Source organism: Corvus cornix, chromosome 28 (assembly GCF_000738735.6).
Source record: "Corvus cornix cornix isolate S_Up_H32 chromosome 28, ASM73873v5, whole genome shotgun sequence".
In the NCBI taxonomy this organism is placed as follows: Eukaryota; Metazoa; Chordata; class Aves; order Passeriformes; family Corvidae; genus Corvus; species Corvus cornix.
The window spans coordinates 4,677,004-4,694,252 of NC_046356.1; the positions used below are offsets into that span (position 1 = coordinate 4,677,004).

General features: G+C 47.6%; 1 protein-coding gene across 4 annotated transcripts in view; it reads left to right on the top strand.

Moving 5' to 3' along the window:
* KDM4B (lysine demethylase 4B) overlaps positions 1–17,249 on the top strand; it is a 72,513-nt gene that overhangs the window by 5,597 nt on the left and 49,667 nt on the right. For 3 of the 4 annotated variants that reach the window (XM_039566101.1, XM_039566104.1, XM_039566105.1), the window contains exons 2-5: positions 4,544–4,700; positions 5,648–5,823; positions 6,700–6,814; positions 8,064–8,257. In XM_039566101.1, the coding sequence (XP_039422035.1) occupies positions 4,560–4,700; positions 5,648–5,823; positions 6,700–6,814; positions 8,064–8,257 (626 nt within the window). In that variant the 5' untranslated portion in view covers positions 4,544–4,559. Of the gene's footprint in view, positions 1–164; positions 328–4,543; positions 4,701–5,647; positions 5,824–6,699; positions 6,815–8,063; positions 8,258–17,249 lie in introns of all 4 variants that reach the window. The other variant, XM_039566102.1, reaches the window with a different exon arrangement.

Consider the following 17,249-nt stretch of genomic DNA (forward strand, 5'->3'; position numbering starts at 1 on the left):
ACTTTGTTTGTCTAAATGCTGGAATTTGATTCTTGGGAATAGAGGGGAAGGAAGGAAAGTTGTCTCAGTTATCCTTACACCACATAACCATGATAGTTTTAATATATATATAAATATTATAGCTTTTAGTAGTCTATCTTATACACAGACCTGATGTCTTGCAGAAGTTTGTCTTTGATTCTGCTAAGAAGCTTTGGACAGAGCCTGGTCCGTGAGAATTGATGGAAATCAGAGTAATTTGTTGGCTTAGTGAGAAAGGAAGTAGATGGAAATAGAAGGATCTGCCCTCTGTGTTCCAGCCTAATTCATCAGAAAATGCCATTTCAGGTAAACACATGAGGTTTCCATTAATATTTGTGTGCAGGACTTAGCAGTTAAATAATGAGTTAAGAGAAAGTTTAAAGGAGTTTTTCATGAGCAGGGTTCTCATTATTGTTGGGGAAATGCCTCAAATACTAAGTGAGGCAGGAGAAGTTAATCCAGGCACGCTTAAAACCTGCGTTTTGTTGGTTTGATTTTGTGCCTCGGATGTCTGACACTTGGAGGCTGTGTCTGGGCTGGTGGCTCTGCCCCATCTCCCTGCAAGTCCTGCCCCTCAAGCCCAGCCCTGCAGCCAGAGCTGTCCCAGGTCTCGTTGTTCCGTGGCACCACAGGCGATCCCTGGGCACAGCAGAGGAACAAACGGCCACGGGTGGGAGCTCAGTCCCCATCCAAGTCTGTGCTGCTGGGAGATTTCCTCCTGCTTCCCGCTGTGGCCGGAGCTTTGTTTATCCCGTGGAATTTCGGGGTTCTGCTCCCCTCAGCAGGGTGTGGTACCCGTGCCAGTCCGTGCCCACTCCTGTGCAGCCTCACCGGGGTGCCCAGAGCTGGCAGCAGCTTGCAGGGCTGGGAGAGTATTTCCATGGGTCTTTGTGGTCCTTTCCAGCACAGCCCAAGGGAAATCCTGTGGGGTGTTGTTGGTTCAGGAGTGGGTTTGTTCCACGTTGGTGGTGTCATGCGCAGGGTAGCAGGGTCTTCTTCATCACCAGGGTACAACTTTACCCTGAGACCTGGTGCCTCCTTCAGAGGGCTCTGCAGGAGCTTGTGTTCTGGTCTGTGGAGAAATTGAGAATTAACTTTGTTTAGCAGGATCAGAGATGGTTTTCTGATGTTGCTGTGTGAACAAAGCGCGCGCTGTGCCCTCAGTGCTGCCGTGTGTCGCTGCTCCAGCCCGGATCGATGACGGGGCATTCGCAGCCAACCAGCAGCACCAGTTTGCTGCTCGCTGCCCTGGGAGTGGGGCAGGACTGGGCCCCAGTGCTGCTGCCTAAAGCCACGTTAGCTTCCACTGACAGGCACTATTTTAGTCAAAGTCACCCCTGGCTGACAAGTGCAGGAGAATGAGCTGGCATTATCCGCTCTGCCGACATCAATAGTGGGGCAGCAGCAGGGAACTGCTTGGAAGTCCCAAGCCTTTTCCTGGAAGAAGGATTCCCAGTCCTGTAAGTCCTTTAGCAAGCTCGAGTCATTGATCTCAGCTGGGTGTCTTGGACTTTTTCTCTGCTGTACAAAGGTTTCAGCCAACAGGTGCAGGATTTCAGTTGCAAAAGTGTCTTGGTTCACATCAGTTTTGGAAGGGAAAAGTCTCATGTAAAAGTCATTGAAATTAAAACTCAGTTCTTTGTGTGCACCGAGATCATGCCTCTGGAGACAAGTTTTAGTGCTTCCTCACAATGGTTGAAAATTAGAAGGTTTTCATAATATTTCAGGTTGTTACTCTCTTACAAAGAAACATAATGTATCCAGCTGAGAAAAATACCTTCACTCTTCTTTTCAGGAGCTAATGGGGGCTCTGACTGCAGAATCCTCCTTTTCAGTATTGAGAGAAGGGTTTGTTCCCGTCTCGCCCTCACCCGCAGCACTGCTGGGGCTGAAAGGGGCTCTCAGTGTTCTCAGAATAGTCGGATTCTGCTGTGGAATCTCTCAGTGATGCTGAGAGCTCATTAGGGCACTGTTTAATTGAGGCCATCTCCTGAAAATCCCACGTGAAGCTGCAGCCGCAGCCCTGGGCTTGTCCCGCTGCCTTGGCCTCGTGTCCCGTGTGATCCCAGGAGCTGGGGTGGAGGTGACACTGAATCCTGGCACTGCTTTTCCAAAACACATCAGTGCTGCCATGTGGGAAGCACTTGGGAAAGAAATTCTCTTCTCCCCAAGCTTTCCCTGTGTCCTGGGTGTTTCCAGCTCCTGGGGCCGGTGGGGGAAGCTCCTGTGTCTCACTGAGGTCATGGAACTGATTCTCCCTTCCATGAGCTCCATGGCCATTTTATTGTAATAGCTTAATTAGTTTGATTAGCTAAATGTACATTATCTAGGGTAGGTGTTGAAATGTTCTTTAGATGGGCTTGAACATGGAAAGATCTTGTGCTTTGCTGTCTCTGCACTACAGAACTCCAGAGTGCCAGGTGATGCTGCTTGTATTGAGGCAGTAGACCTTTTAATTAATTAATTAAGCTTTGCAGGAAGTAGTTTTACCCTTTAATTAATTGATTAAGCTTTGCATGAAGTAGTTTTTGATCTCCCTTTCTTACTGGAGCATGTATTTTGACTCTTTGCTTCGAGTTTATTGACTAAAAATTGGAATTCTGTGAGATAATCTTGAGGAAAAGATGGGATAAAGCCTGGCTTTGACTGTTTGTTTTTCCCCCTGGTTGTGGGCAAAGCTGCAAATCCTGGGAAGGCCTCTCTGGAGCAGATGGTGCTGGCACGGCTCCTCCTCAGGACGGAATTCAGGCGCCTTTCCTGAGCCAGCTCCTCCCGAGGAGCCTGGTGGGGCTTCCCGCTCCCCTCGGCTCCCGTGGCATTTCCAGACCCTGCTTAAAAATAGCTCGAGTATTCCCGGGAAGACTGTGTTGGAGCAGGGCTTTGGGGATGGCTTCTCTCCGTGTCCCACTTCTCCAACAGCCACCTTTTCTCCCTGCTCAGCTCCTTTTTCCTGGGGATCCACATTTGTCTTTGGAAACCTCTGGCAGATGGGTCCCCAGCTCCCGTGGTTCATCCCAGGGGTTGGAGATGCTGTTTCCTTTTTGTATTCCTGCAAAACAGTTGTGTAGGAAATCGCTCCCATGGGCATGGATCAATCTACTGTTTCTCCTGAAGTGCTGACCCTGAAACAGTAATTTTTGTTCTTAAAAGGCAATTTTTGTTCCTTGTTTGGCAAGGTTGGGAATCTCCTTGGGCAGGGCCACCCTGAAGATGGAGGGGTTGGTTAAAGGGCCCTTTTGTTTCCAAACAGCAACAATTTCTGTTGGGAATTGGAAATACCTGTTGGGGTGAAGGGAGTGAAATGGTATTTTTCTCCCTCAATTGGTTTTGCTTTGGGATTTCCTGCAATACTGGGATTCCTAATTTGATTTTATTCTGGACTGGGCTCTGCATCTCTGGCTCCTGTCTTGAGAAGGGCTTTTCTGACTGTGATTTTATGCATAAAATTCCTTTATGGAAGCCTTGGGGAAGGGCTTAAGACTTGCAGATCCTTGTTTTGAAACAAATTTACATAGAAGTTACTCTGTAAAATTCTAATGTTTTCTGGTTTCTAAGATTTCACTCAAAACTGTTCATGTGACTTTGAAATGAAAAGTTTTACCCAGTTAAAACTAAGCCTTGGTGCCCTGAGTGTGGAATCTGTCCACATTAGTGTGCAATGCTGGTTTTAATTCCAGAAGCTGGGAGCACTTGCTGTCTCTGGAGCGAGTTCTGTGCCACACTCACCCATTCAAACACAGATCTGGGAGCGCTCCCTGTTCTATTTTGTGTTTTCCTAGCACTACGAGTACTTCTAGGAGCATCTGGAATATTGCTTGGCTAGTTTGAAATCGGTTTAAATGCTCAATTGCTTTGCTCGGATTTAAAAGCCACGCTGGATGCGTTTCCCAGCGTCGCTTTCATCCTCCCGCAGCCCAGCACTGCCATCTCGTGAGCGCTCGGCGTGCGGGAGCCGCTGCTCCGGCGCGGAGAACGCCCTCGTGGCGATATTTGCAACTGAAACACCACTGAAACATTTTATTTCCCTTACAGATTTCCAGCATAACCTTAAAGAAGGCCATTTAAAAGATTGTGATTTCATCCCGAGTTGTTTGAGAGTTTGTTTTGGATGTTTTGGAGTTGCGCATCTTATTTGCAGGGTGGCAAGTTCTGCACGCTGACAGTGCTGAAGGTGGTGAGAAGTTGTTATTTTTGTGACACCATCCTGATGAGGCACCGCTTTCTGTGCTGAACTGGGGGAAGATGTTAAGCCCATGGTCTAGATTTGGCCCCCCTCTGAGCTCTCGGGTGATCCTGGTATCGGGAGTTCCTGACTAAGTGGATTTTTGGTCAGAAGCTCCTCATATCCATGTTAGAGGGTGGTTCTTACAAATCCCTCCTTGTGGGAGTAGAGGGAGAAAATGAAAAATCTCTCCAGGCTTTCTGTGGAACTCATTAAAGTTGGGAGTTAAAGACCAAAGGTTTTAACCAGTGTCTTTTTCTGCCCCTTTTCCTCCTTTGTCCCTCTGTTTCCCCTCTCCAGCCGCCAGACTGGAACTATGGGGTCGGAAAACCCGAGCCCGCAGAACCCTGGCTGCAAGATCATGACCTTCCGGCCCACGCTGGAGGAGTTCCGCGACTTCGGCAAGTTCATCGCCTACATGGAGTCCCAGGGAGCTCACCGGGCAGGGCTGGCCAAGGTGAGGAGTCCGCTCAGGGAGGGGGAGCTGCCCTCCCCAGGGGTGCAGATCCCGCCACTCGGGAGCCGTTTGGATTCGTGGAGTTGAGCACAAGGAGAATGGTACCTGGAATCTCTGTTTTGGTTGTGGAGAGAGGAAAAGAGAGGAGTTACAGGGCTTTTGTAGGGCCATGGAATGTTCTGAGTTGGGAGGGACCCACAGGATCATCCAGTCCAGCTCCTGGCCCTGCCCGGACACCCCAACAATCCCACCCTGTCCCAGAATGGTGTCCAAAGGCTCCTGGAGCTCTGGCAGCCTTGGGGCCGGGACCATTCCCTGGGGAGCCTGGGCAGTGCCCAGCACCCTCTGGTTATGAGAACTTTTCGTGTGAAGCTTCTAAATTCCAGTACCTGACATAGAACTGCTTGGAAAAATCCAGGACTAAGTGATTAGAAGGGGTATTTCTGTGGCCATGTCACCACAGGCTGATGAGATCATTTGTTCTGACAGGGAGTTGTTAGGAGTGATATTTAGCTGGACTTAATAAAGCACAGCGGAGAAATAAAGCTGTTAGGCATGAAATAATTCTTATTTCTTCTAAAACATAGGTCAATTACTGGGTTTATTGCTGCTCTAAAGAGAGCTGGCTATTGATGAAGAGCTCTCTGTGGAATGTTTCCTTGTCCACTCAAGTGTACAAGCAATTACCTTCCAGGACTCTGCTAGGGAGATTATTTTAATAAAGCTTGTTGCTGACTTCCAGATGTTGTAAAGAAATTGCTTTACTTGTAGGATTAATCTGAGCATTCCAGGTCAGTTTTGTGTCTCTCTTGCAGCTGCAGTTCAGAGCCCTGTAAGGGAGGTTGAGCCCATCCTGCCCTGGAGGAGCCCTGCCCACCAAAATCCACAGCTCGGCCTGCAGTTTCTGTAACAAGTGCCGTGTTTGTTGTTCTCCCCCGCAATCCCAGGTGATTCCCCCCAAGGAGTGGAAGCCCCGGCGGACGTACGATGACATCGATGACATGGTGATCCCAGCCCCCATCCAGCAGGTGGTCACGGGGCAGTCGGGGCTCTTCACCCAGTACAACATCCAGAAGAAGCCCATGACCGTGGGCGAGTACCGGCGCCTGGCCAACAGCGAGAAGTGCGTGGGTGGGAGGGCTGTGCTTCAAACTGGGCATGGGGCAGTTCACGGGAAGCTTTTCTTTCTGGAAACGAGCTGACAAGGAAACGCAGCCATGTTAAATGTGAAGCATTTTGGGGGAAACTGCTTTTTCTTGAGTCTCAAGCAAGTTTGTAACTTGGTGGGTTTTGGTGTATCTCGGATCTTTTTCTGGGAGTTGGTGTAGAAAGGTTGCTCAAGTATTTGGCTGAGAATCTTCCTGAAAAGAATGGCTTGGGACCAAAAAAGGATCTCTTGGCTGTTCTGGAAAAGGTGTTCCATGGCTGGGGTAGAAATACAAATGCCTTGGAGTGCTTGGGCTGATACTGGGGACTCTGCAGAGCACTTCAGCCAGCTGGGATGTGCCAACTGCAGTTGCATCCTGTTTCCAGAGTCGGGAGTTTTCCGGAGTTCCCTGGGTTTTAATCAGTACTGAGATTATGCAGTCATGGCTTTAAGCTGAAGGAGGGTGGACTTAAATGGGATATTTAAAAGGTGTCCCTGCCTGTGGCAGGGGGTGGGACTGGGTGAACTTTGAGGTCCCTTCCAACCCAAACCACTCCATAATCAGCTTTGGAGTTTTTCTGGCACCTGAGAACTCCAGCTGCCCTCAGCTCCCTGTGGGATAACATCACCTCACGTTTCTGTGGGATGGAGATGTGGTGCTGCACGTCCTGTCAGTCAGCCTGCCCCGAGAGGGTTTGTGGAGAGGTGGAAAAGGCAGCAAATTCTATGAATTAAAGATGAAATTCACTCTCAGCACCTCCTGGGGGGGCCTGCTCTGACACCCCTGCTGCTGTCAGTGGTGGTGTGTGCTGGGTGTTCTCAGGACTCCTCACATCCCTGTGTTCCTGGCAGGTACTGCACCCCTCGCCACCAGGATTTTGAAGACCTGGAGCGCAAGTACTGGAAGAATCTCACATTTGTGTCTCCCATTTATGGGGCTGATATCAGTGGCTCCCTGTATGATGCAGTAAGTGCAATGCTTCTCCTTTGTTTATTTTAGACATGGACTCTTTGTTGCACTGCTCTCATTAAGGAGCAGTAATTCAGAGTTTCATTGACGTAGCCACCCTAGAAAAAACCCCAATACCTTTGTTTTTTTCTCCTCATTACAAAACTGGGACTGAACTTCCCCTGAGATTCAGGATGTCAGTGGAAGCTGTGAAAAGCTGACTTTTAGTAGAAAATTAAGGAGAAGTGTGATTTAAACAAATTCTTATTAAGTCTGTGGCAAAAAATTATCTATAGCTTGGGCTTTGTTTCTTTTATAAGGGATTAAAATAGAGATTTCTGTTGAAGCTCCTTAGAAAGCCAGAAAAAAAGCAGCATTTCAAGGAAGTGGTGCTTTATCAGAATTATTTTTTGATTCTTAACATAAATAAATTATTTGCATTTGCATTTTAAATTATTTGCATTTGGATTTTTTCTTTGTAGGCAGCTCCATTAGGATACAATGCACCTGTACACTGAATTATTTTACAATTCAAGTTGTTTAAGCTTTTCCTTGGTGAAATTTCATTCTCTGCTTCAAGTAATTCTGTAAATGATAAAGGTTTCTCTCTTCTTACTCTTTTTAGGCAGATAATTTAAATCTCTTCCTCTATAGTTTTCTTTAGAGTGGAAAGTGGCCTTCTTTGGCGTGATGTCTGATTGTGTGTGAATGTACAAGTGTCTTTATTATCTGTATGGTTTAATATGGGATTAATTAGAATAAGCAGAGATATCTGAGGTCCTCAGAGCCATGGACATCACAGGGATCCAGAGGATTTGGTGCTGGGATGGGAGCATCACATCCTTTCTGTGCTGTGGTCAGTGGTGGGACACAACCAGGCACAAGCACAACTGTTCTCCAGATGGTTTCCCTGTTTTTACCTGAGCTGAGGTAGAAGCTTCTGCCCCTTTGGCCACATTGAGGTGGTTCTGATCAGGGGAAGAGCATCTGAGAGAGGGGTGTTTTACCCTGAGTTTATGCTGTGTTCATTACCAGAACAGTTAATTAATAGCGGGGTATTGCACAGTGCAAGAGCCTCATCAGAGTGCTGGAGCTCCCTCGTGCTTGTGGTCAGAGAGGAGCATTAAATAAACCTGTCTGGAAGCAGAGAGGTGTTAAATTAATGCAGGTTACACCATTATCTCCACACTCCAAGGCACTGAGAGGGAGCTGTGGGCTGTGGTTGTTCTGCCATTTCCCAGCACAAACCATTTCTGTTGGGTTCCAGGACGTGGATGAATGGAACATTGGCAATCTGAACACCCTCCTGGACATGGTGGAGCACGAGTGTGGCATCATCATAGAGGGTGTGAACACTCCCTACCTCTACTTCGGGATGTGGAAGACAACTTTTGCTTGGCATACAGAGGACATGGATCTTTACAGCATCAACTACTTGCATTTTGGGGAGCCCAAATCCTGGTGAGTGAGGGCTCTTGCATACCCCTAAAATACCCTTTCCACAGCTACCAAATTCCATCAGGTTTACCTAATCTCTCAATTCCCATTTTTTCCTCTCCTCTCGTACTCTACATTTAAAAGCAATTTCACTTTCTTTCATGCTGGCTTGCTCAGAGGCCTAATTCCTGACTTTCAGCAGGATTAGGGAGACTTGTTGACATCACGATTAAAACCAGATTTCCACACTTGGGGATTTTTGCAGTCTAATGCACAGGAGAGCAAATGGGGATGGGAATGTGTGGATGCTTCAGAGGCACTGTAATAGTGAAACACTGTTGTTCTTGCACTGTGCTCTAGGCAGGAAACATCTGTTACTTTCAGATTTCCATTATTTAAATACATAAATATGTTCACAGCTCCAGGGACAAGTTAAGTTAAAAGGTTACTTTTCCATGGTCATTTTTTGGCCTGATGGTAAAGCATTTTTCAGCACTGTTGATGCGTAGACTGGTTGGAAATAACTTTTCACAAAAGCAGTTGATAGTTAAGGATGAAATGAAGAACGTAGGAAGTCTGGAATAAGTTACCAAGAGCCAATATTCTTCTTTTTTCAAGCAATTTCAAAGTATAAGTGCAGAGGCTCAGCAACCCAGGGGAGCTTTGCTGAAGATCTTGATGTGACTAATAAATATTGACATTTGCGTGCAAATTAGAGCTGAAATGTCACAGGGAGGCTCTGCTGTCACCGTGCCCGGGCCGTGGCAGACGAGATCCTCCCACCTCTCAGGGCTATGGGTCCCTGGTGACTCTGAGTGGCTCCGGGTGTTGGTGCCTGTGGCACGTAAAAGCCCCCAGGAGCCAGCAGACTCTGAATGAATGGCTCCAGTGCTCTTTTCCAGGCCTGGAAAGGGGTGGAAGGAGGGGCTGAATCTGTGAAACATGAATGGGAATTAAAAAAATCTTCCAACACGTCATGAAATCTGTTTCCCAGCATTCCTGATCCTCTGCTGCCGTCCAAGGCACGAGGATTTTGCAGAATCTCTTGTGATGCCTCTGTTAAACAAGGTTGAACTCCAGAAATGTATTTCTGGGTTATGACTGGGATGTGACTGCTCTCAGGGAAAGGTTCTTCCCCCAGAGGCTGCTGGGCACTGCCCAGGCTCCACAGGGAATGGGCCCGGCCCCAAGGCTGCCAGAGCTGCAAGAGCATTTGGACAGCGCTCTCAGGGATGCCCAGGGTGGGATTTGGGGTGTCTGTGCAGGGCCAGGGCTTGGAATGGATCATTCCTGTGGGTCCCTCCCAGCTCAGGATATTCCATGATTCTCTCAGTTTGGATCCTGTCAGTTTTTCCTCCAGAATCCCTTCATTCCAGCCCATTTTCCTGGTCCCATCTCCAGCAGATGGTGCCACAGCCCACAGGAAGCTCCTCGTCCCCTTTGCCCACGGAACACAGGGACACCAGCACAGTCCCAGCAGGAGTGGGCAGCTCCAGGAGGGGTGAGAGCAGCTGATCTGAGGTTTGGGTTGGGTTTTTCCATCCTTTCTCCAGCCTGTGTTTGTGAGAGTCACTCGTTCTCTAAAGCTGCCCCACCTGGGGGAAAATGAGGATTTTGAGGACAAGACCACGTTTGGAGCAGAAGGTTTTCCCTTTCAATGGAGTTGTCGTAGGTAGGTGACAGTGTGTGACACGGAACGGGATGGGTTGTGACAGGATGCCACTGCTGGCTCGGCAGGGCCTCCCTGCTCTTCCCTTGAGCATAAGGCAGGAGTTTGCCACTCCCCAAGTTACTCCTTCCTTGTTCTGCACTGTGACAGGTCCTCTTAAGGAGTTCTCAAGCTCTTCTGAACAAGCGTTGGCTTCAAAGAGTAAATCCCAATCCCTTTGGAGCACATCTGGAACTTTCCAGGTACCTGAGCCGTTCTGGGAGTGACTGCAGCCATCCCAGAGCTCAGCTGGGGGAGCTCTTGGACTGCACTGATGGAATTCCAGTGCTGCAGCCTGGCTTTACTCAGGGATGGCTGAAATGTTCGTTCTGTTTTGCTGGCACCACCTCTGTGGAAATTTCCCAGCTTCCTTCGTCCTTTTTATAGACTCCGTGACTCTGACAGTGATCATCTTGGAAGCACCTCAGGGAATAGCAGGAGTGTGGAGAGTTAAAAAGTCTACCAGTTTGGGGTTGAGCTCTAAAATAAGAGGCAGAGTTATTGTTTGGCTGTCAGAGATATTTATTCAGTGGAACCAAGGACTCTCTATATTGGTGGTATCTGCTTCAGAATTGCCTGTTAAAAACCGTAACTCTTCCTTTGTGTCTCCCATAAATTATCTTGGGGTGCTTCTCTCCAGGCTGTGGGAAGGGTGAGGAGCCACCAGCCCTGCTATCTTCTCAGGGGAAAGGAGTCAGTTCCCTCCCAGACCTCATTCAGGTGGGTTTTAGGAAAAGTCTGTGTTTATTTCACAAAATCCCAGAATTGTTTGGGTCGGAAGGGACCTCTGGAGACCCCCCAGTCCAACGCCCTGCAAGCTGGCTTCACCAGCTGAAAGTGGCTTCTCTGGACAAGCTAACGAGCATCTGCCTGGTCTTACAAGTCCTTGATTAATGAGTGTCTCTGTCACTGCAGAGGAGTCCTGTGCCAGCCCTCCCGGTGCCGGTGCTTTGCCCTGGCAGAGCAGGACAGGCTGCAGCACTGGGACCTGTCTGCACAGGGTTGGGTCACTGGGATGCAGCTCAAAAACTTGTTCAGCACCAAGTGAAGCCGTTGAGCAATGAAAGGTCACCCAGTGATGAGGGAGAACAAAGGGGTAATGGAAAACAGCCATTTTCCTGTTCCCAGCCTCATTAAATGATTTATCTGTGCCTGTAGATTGCAGTGCATTTATTTACTGAGTTCTGTTGTGTTGTAGTGAGGAGAGCAGGACTGTTTGTGTTCAGCCCCAGGGGCTGCTGCTGCTGCAGCCCCCATCCCACCCTGCCCTGGCTTGGACTCGCCTCATTCCAGGGGGGATTATCCCTCCCGATGTGCTGTTCCCAGGCTCGTGCTCTGCTCCACGCCGTGCTCACACTGCAGTTGTTTCCAGCTGGAAAATCAGTCTGACAGGTTGAAGAGGAAGCGTGGAAGGTGTGGGCACTTCCCATGCAGCACCCCCGGAACTGGGAGCAGTTGTGTAACCTCATGTGAAGCCCCTCAGGCGGGAGCTGCCAGATCCAGCCTTTTCCTTGCTTTTTTCTCAAATTACAGAGAAATGTCCCTCGCCCATTAGGAATTTAATTGCCACCTTTTCATAGTCTCAAACTTTTGAAAAAACAGAAATGTATTTCATTCTGCAGCCCCATATTAAACCTCTCTGGTAGGAATTTTTACGGTATCAATTATACACATTATGTGTAATTACCTCATACACTCCTGTGTGAGATCTAAAATTGAGCATATTGTCAAACGGTGCAAGCAGAAACTGATTTTATAATGACAGAAGCAACAAAGCTGCATGCCAGGCCTCATTCTTCATGGTTATTATGGCATTTTATTGAGCAGCGGATGCAATTCCAAAAGAATATTTTTAAACGCTGAGGTGCTCCACCAGCACTTCCCTGTATCTCCATAAAGATGTGCAATCCCTACCTGGAGGCTTCCTGGGGTGGGGAAGTGCTGCAGGAAACTTTGAATCTCAGTATTGTGAATCTGCCAGATACACTTTAGGAGTGTAACATCTTTTTTTTTTTTTGTCAACAGTGTAACACCTGATTGGTAATGAAGTTATTTTTCTTGGATATTTTGTGACTGATCTTGCTGTACAGCAACAGTGTTTAATTTACCTTCTCTGAGTGCTGGGGGGATGTTACACTCCTCCTCTCAGAAACTGCAGGTGTTAAACCAGACTGACACTGAGGAAGGTAATTGATTTTTATAAAATGTCCCTTTTCCCTTATCATGATGGATGTTTAATCCCCTTTAATTAAAACAGGGAGCCAGCTTTAGCTTTTAAGTTATATCATCTCCTCTCCAAAACACTCCCTCGCTGGAAGTGGATCATGCCTAATCTGTTTGACTTTGATATCACAAAGTACACTTTATGCCAGAACAGCAGTTTATGTGGAATTAAGGACAAATTACCAAAGGAACTTTAAAATAATATGATTAGTTGGAAGCACTGGTCACATACAATTACATTCTAGAAACACTTCTGGAACTCTGTCTTGTGGAAGTCTGCAGACTACAAACCTGAGGGTCCACGGAGTTACCCCAAGCCTTTGTTGGTTAAAATATTTTAGAATTTCTGCTTTCTTCCTTCCAGGTGCCCAGAGAGGCTCCCTGGGCGGGGTAAGTCCAGTCTTCAGCAGAGGAAGGCAAATCCATAGGAGGACTTGTGGCTGCTCCATCCCTGGCAGTGCCCAAGGCCAGGCTGGACAGGGTTTGGAGCCACCTGGGCCAGTGGGAGGTGTCCCTGCCCATGGCAGGAGTGGTACTGGATGCACTTTAAGCTCCCTTCCAACCCCAACCATTCTGGGATTCCATGACTTTCTCATAACATCTACAGTTTAGTACCTTTGTTGTATCTGGTAGTGCTGCTGTCAGCAGGGAAACGTCACCTTTCCTAACAGGCCTGTGAGGGGGAGATTTAAACCAAGATGTGGTTGTTCCCTTGGGAGAGGATTCCCAAAGGAGCCCTCTCTGTCCTTGGCTAAAAGCAGCTCCTGAAGCAGCAGCAGCTCTGAAGTGCTGAGGATCTCCCTGGTTGTATTTCTCACTCTTGTCCTGGGGAGCACTGCAGCTTTCTTAGCTGAACTCTTGTCCTGTCCTCCCCTTAGAATAGAAAATGTTAATCCCTGGAAAACTGCCTTGGAGGAGGAAAATGACCTAACACAGTCGTGGAGCTTAACTCTTGCAGCTTCTCTCCTCACTTTCCGTGCAGGGTGCTGGCCCCTCACCGCCTCTCCTGTGTGATGTTCTGCTCTGTCTCCCTGCTTTAACGCTCTCCCAGATGTTCCATGAGCTCGGCGTAATTCCACCACTGCTTTAATGTTTGGTAGGGAACTGTGTGGCTGCAGGGGGCAGGGCACTGTCCCTTTATCAGTTATTGCCTCCTGCCATTCCCTCCTCTTGGGGGGCACTGCCCAGGCTGCTGGAGTCACTGCAGGGATCAGATGTGACTGCAGGTGTGCATTATTGGGATCTCAGTAGCCCTTGCAGTCTGGAGATCCTGAGATTCCTCAGGCTGCATTAGCTGGAATCACAGCTGAGATTTGCCCTTGAGGGAGCTGATGCTCCATGCTGAGAATTTTTATTTTTCTGAGTTTCACTTTTCCTGTTTCTTGGTGTTAGGGAATTCAGGAGAAGATTCTGCAGCCTTTCCTCCCTCAATCCCCAAAGTCTGCATCATCTTCCATGGGAAGTGTGTGAGGTGTCCTTGCTCTTAAACGTGTTCCAGGCCTGGCAGCAGAGGTGTTTGGAGGCTTTTTGGGTGGAGTGGAGAGAAAGAAGAAGCAGGGAAGGCCATTTGGCCACAATGGCAGCTCCTCACAGCTTCCAGATTTCCTTCCTGCCTCTGCTGTCCCATGTAATCTGTTTTTCAGCTCTGCAGTTTTGGATGGAGAATGAGCAGAATTTATGGTGGTGGTTGATTTATAGATTAACTGCAACACCATTTGCTCTCAGGCAGATTTGGCAAAGCAAGACCCTTTTCTGTTGATAAAAGGGAGAGAGAAAGGAACAGGGATATTCATTAAAAGGAATAAAAGGAAAGTGAGATAAAGTATGACCAGGCAGAACAGCTTTTCACTCTCCTGACTCTTCTAAAATGAAGGTGAAAGCTGCTTTGGGATGGGCTTTCTGCACTGAGAATCCATGTGCATGTTGATTTGCTGGGAGATGCATGGAAGGAGGGATGTGTTGAAATGCAGAGTTGTATCCCCCTGTAATTCCCTGATAACTGAGAGCAGAGCAGTGAGTTATTAACACAGCCCTGCACGCACTGCAGTCATTAGTTAATCAATACAAACCACTCTGCCGCCGGTACCCAGCCCAGCTCCCAGCCCTTCATCCTGGAGGTGGTGCTGTGGGAGAAGGATGAGGTGGATCCATCGGGACGGGGCCAGTGCTGGCTGGTGGTTTGCTTTCAGAATCCACAGGGTCACCACGTTCCAGGACCTGAATGAGCTCTGACTTGTGTTTGTGGATTATCTTCCCAATCAGGTGCTGCAGTGGAATAGTGCAGATTTCTCTTTTAATAGACTCGGGTTTTTGTGGTCTTTCATTAGGCTGCTGTAGAGAGATTATTGAAAGGTCATTTTTCTGCTGCAGAGGAGGCACAGGATTTGGGGAGTTAGGACTCATGTATTGCCTTTCTTCATTCACCCTCATCTAACTGAGAGAAAATGCCATGAATGTCAAGCCAGACTCTGGGACTGATGGAATCAACTGTGGAACTTGTCTGAGGAGGGACTGGTGCTCTGTGAGAGCACAGATGGATTGACCTCAGCCTCAGCACCCCTTTCACTCAGCTCGGTGCTGTCTGTGCTTCCCCTCCAGAGCCCTCTTTGGTTTTTATTCTCACCCAAACCCACTGCAAAAGGCAGGGAATTGTTTTGTACTCTGCTGCCGTTTTAGTTTTCGGTCTCTGCATTTTTGGTTGCCTTTACTGAGCCTGTTCAGTTGGTTGAAATTAGAAATCTTAGAGGCTGAGGTTCATCTGTGAGTTGTTGTAGCTGACCCAGCAAAGAGGAGACCCTTCCCACCTGTGGTTCCTCTTGGCACTTTCCGTCATGATCTCAGAAGGACGAGGTGCTGCTCTGGGGTCACGTCCCCATTTCCACAGCGGCATCCTCAGGTGGCTCCCACCCCACCGCCCTGGTGGTCTGTGCTGTGTCTACAGCACGGTCATTGCTGTCAGCTCAGGAGCCCCAGCTGGATTGAGAGAAACAGGTCTTTGATCCAGGAAGGCTCTTGCTCCAACTCATTCCTGCCTTTGGAAAGTGTCTGCTCAGAGCTCAGGCCTGATTTGAAATGAAGATCTATGGAAGTCTGACAGGATCACAGATTGGTTTAATAACAGAGGCTTTTGAGCAGAGCGCTGAGACAGGAGGGGAGGGAGATGTGCTTCCATGCTCCATCTCACTCCTTCAGCCTGATCTGACTTGGGCCCTGTGGGACAATGAGCTTGCAAATTCCAGCTTGGCATCGTGCTGGAAGCAGGGCTTGGAAAGGCCGGGAGGAACCAAGAGTGGTGCTGCAGAGCTTTGTCTTTATTCACATTTTGTTAACACGTTGGCAGAAATCAGCGGGGATTTTTTTTTTCTTTACTCAGCAGAGAAAATTGTCGAGGGGTGATGCCAAGTGCAGCACAAGTGTGGTTTAAAATAAGAGGAGCCTGTAGTAATGACAGCACTTAAATAGCACTCTGTGCTGTCTGAGAGCTGTGCACTTGTTAACCCCTTAATGTTCCGAGGAATAGATGTGCTGGGTTTGCATCCACTTCATTTCCAACTGCCCAATCAGAGACACAAAGGGGATCAAACAGAAGAAATACAGGAAACTTTACAAACTGTGTCAGTGATCTTTATCAAATCTCAGCTACAACACTTGTGGCTTTGATGCTGACAAGAACACAGCGCTCACTTCAAAGCAGTTGTAGTTGGAAATGGTGCAGTTTGATGGATGAGGAGCATTAAACCTTTGGAATGCTGGATTTTTTCTCCTCAAAAAAGAAAAGAGTGTGTGTGTAGAGGCATTGCACCTCTAGCACAAGGGGTTTCCTAATCTAAGAATATCTTTCATTACTCATGAGCAAATTTCTTTTGTTCTGCTGTAGGCAATTATCCGTGGTTTTTTCAGGAGTACGTGTTGCTGTGCCTGGTGAAGGAGGCAGCTCACACAGGTCACTTGGTACAAGGCACAGATATCTCTGATCTCCCCTGGTTACCTTTTTTCTCCTTGTTTCTGGAGCTGAAATGAGCTATTATTTTAGAACACAGGCTCTTTGAAGCATAATCTTTGCTTTTCTTTCTATTTGTATGGTATCCACTACAAAAACAACCAGTAATTAATAATCTGATTGCCAGTTTAGGGAAATAAATCTGATGTGAACAGGTTCTTCCAAACAAATAACGGGGAATGGCAAGGGGATGAATATTGTAGTCATTCATCTCTGTTGAATTGTGCACTAATTATCTTCTTGGCTAAACTGAATGAGTAAATGACTTCATAATGTTTTTCCCCAAACACCTTTTCTTAGTAAAATGGCTCCTTCATGCTGCTCATTCACTGCAGACAGAGGCAGGCTGTGGGATATTTTTACACGTGGAGGGAGAGACACTCCAATGTGCTCTGTAATTTTGTGCTTTGTGCCTGGCATTTGTGCTGTGGAGCTGACTGGACTGGGGCAGCGAGAGTCCTTCCAAGAGCAGATGGTTGTTCACATTAAATTCTCTGCTTTAAAATAGTATTTTAAAATTGCATTTGGAGTGCTGGAAAAATCTCTTTGTATTCATTGAGTTGGGGGTTAGTGAATCACTGTGAAAGTAGCCCATTGTGCTAATCTTGGAGTTCAGTTGTACCTCTTGAAAATTCATATTGCTTTAAAATCAGAATTTTAAGAAGCTCCTGTCTAATGTCACTTCTTGAAACTAATGGCTCTTTAATCCTATTTCTAGCTAAAGGCAACTTTAAGGGTTGAGGAGTCTTTTAGAAGTACATGATTGGCACAAGTTAGGCTTGACTCTAATCTTCCAGTACTCAATCCCTGGGGATTTGATCCCAACTTCAGAGTAACCTGAGGTATTCTGCCCATCCTTACTGGAAAACAAATGGAGACTTTGCAACTGCAACTTCAGTTTCTCTGGGGAAGGAGGAAGTTTTTTATCCTGTTGTTCCATTGGCAGCAAAATCGCTGCCATTTCTTCATATTGTGGATCATGAGGAAGTTCTGTGTGTGGAAAAGTGATTGGCTGGAGTGAAATCGCCCATGGGTGAGTGCTGGGTGTGTTTGGTGCTGCCCAGACCCTTCCTGAGCAGCTTTGC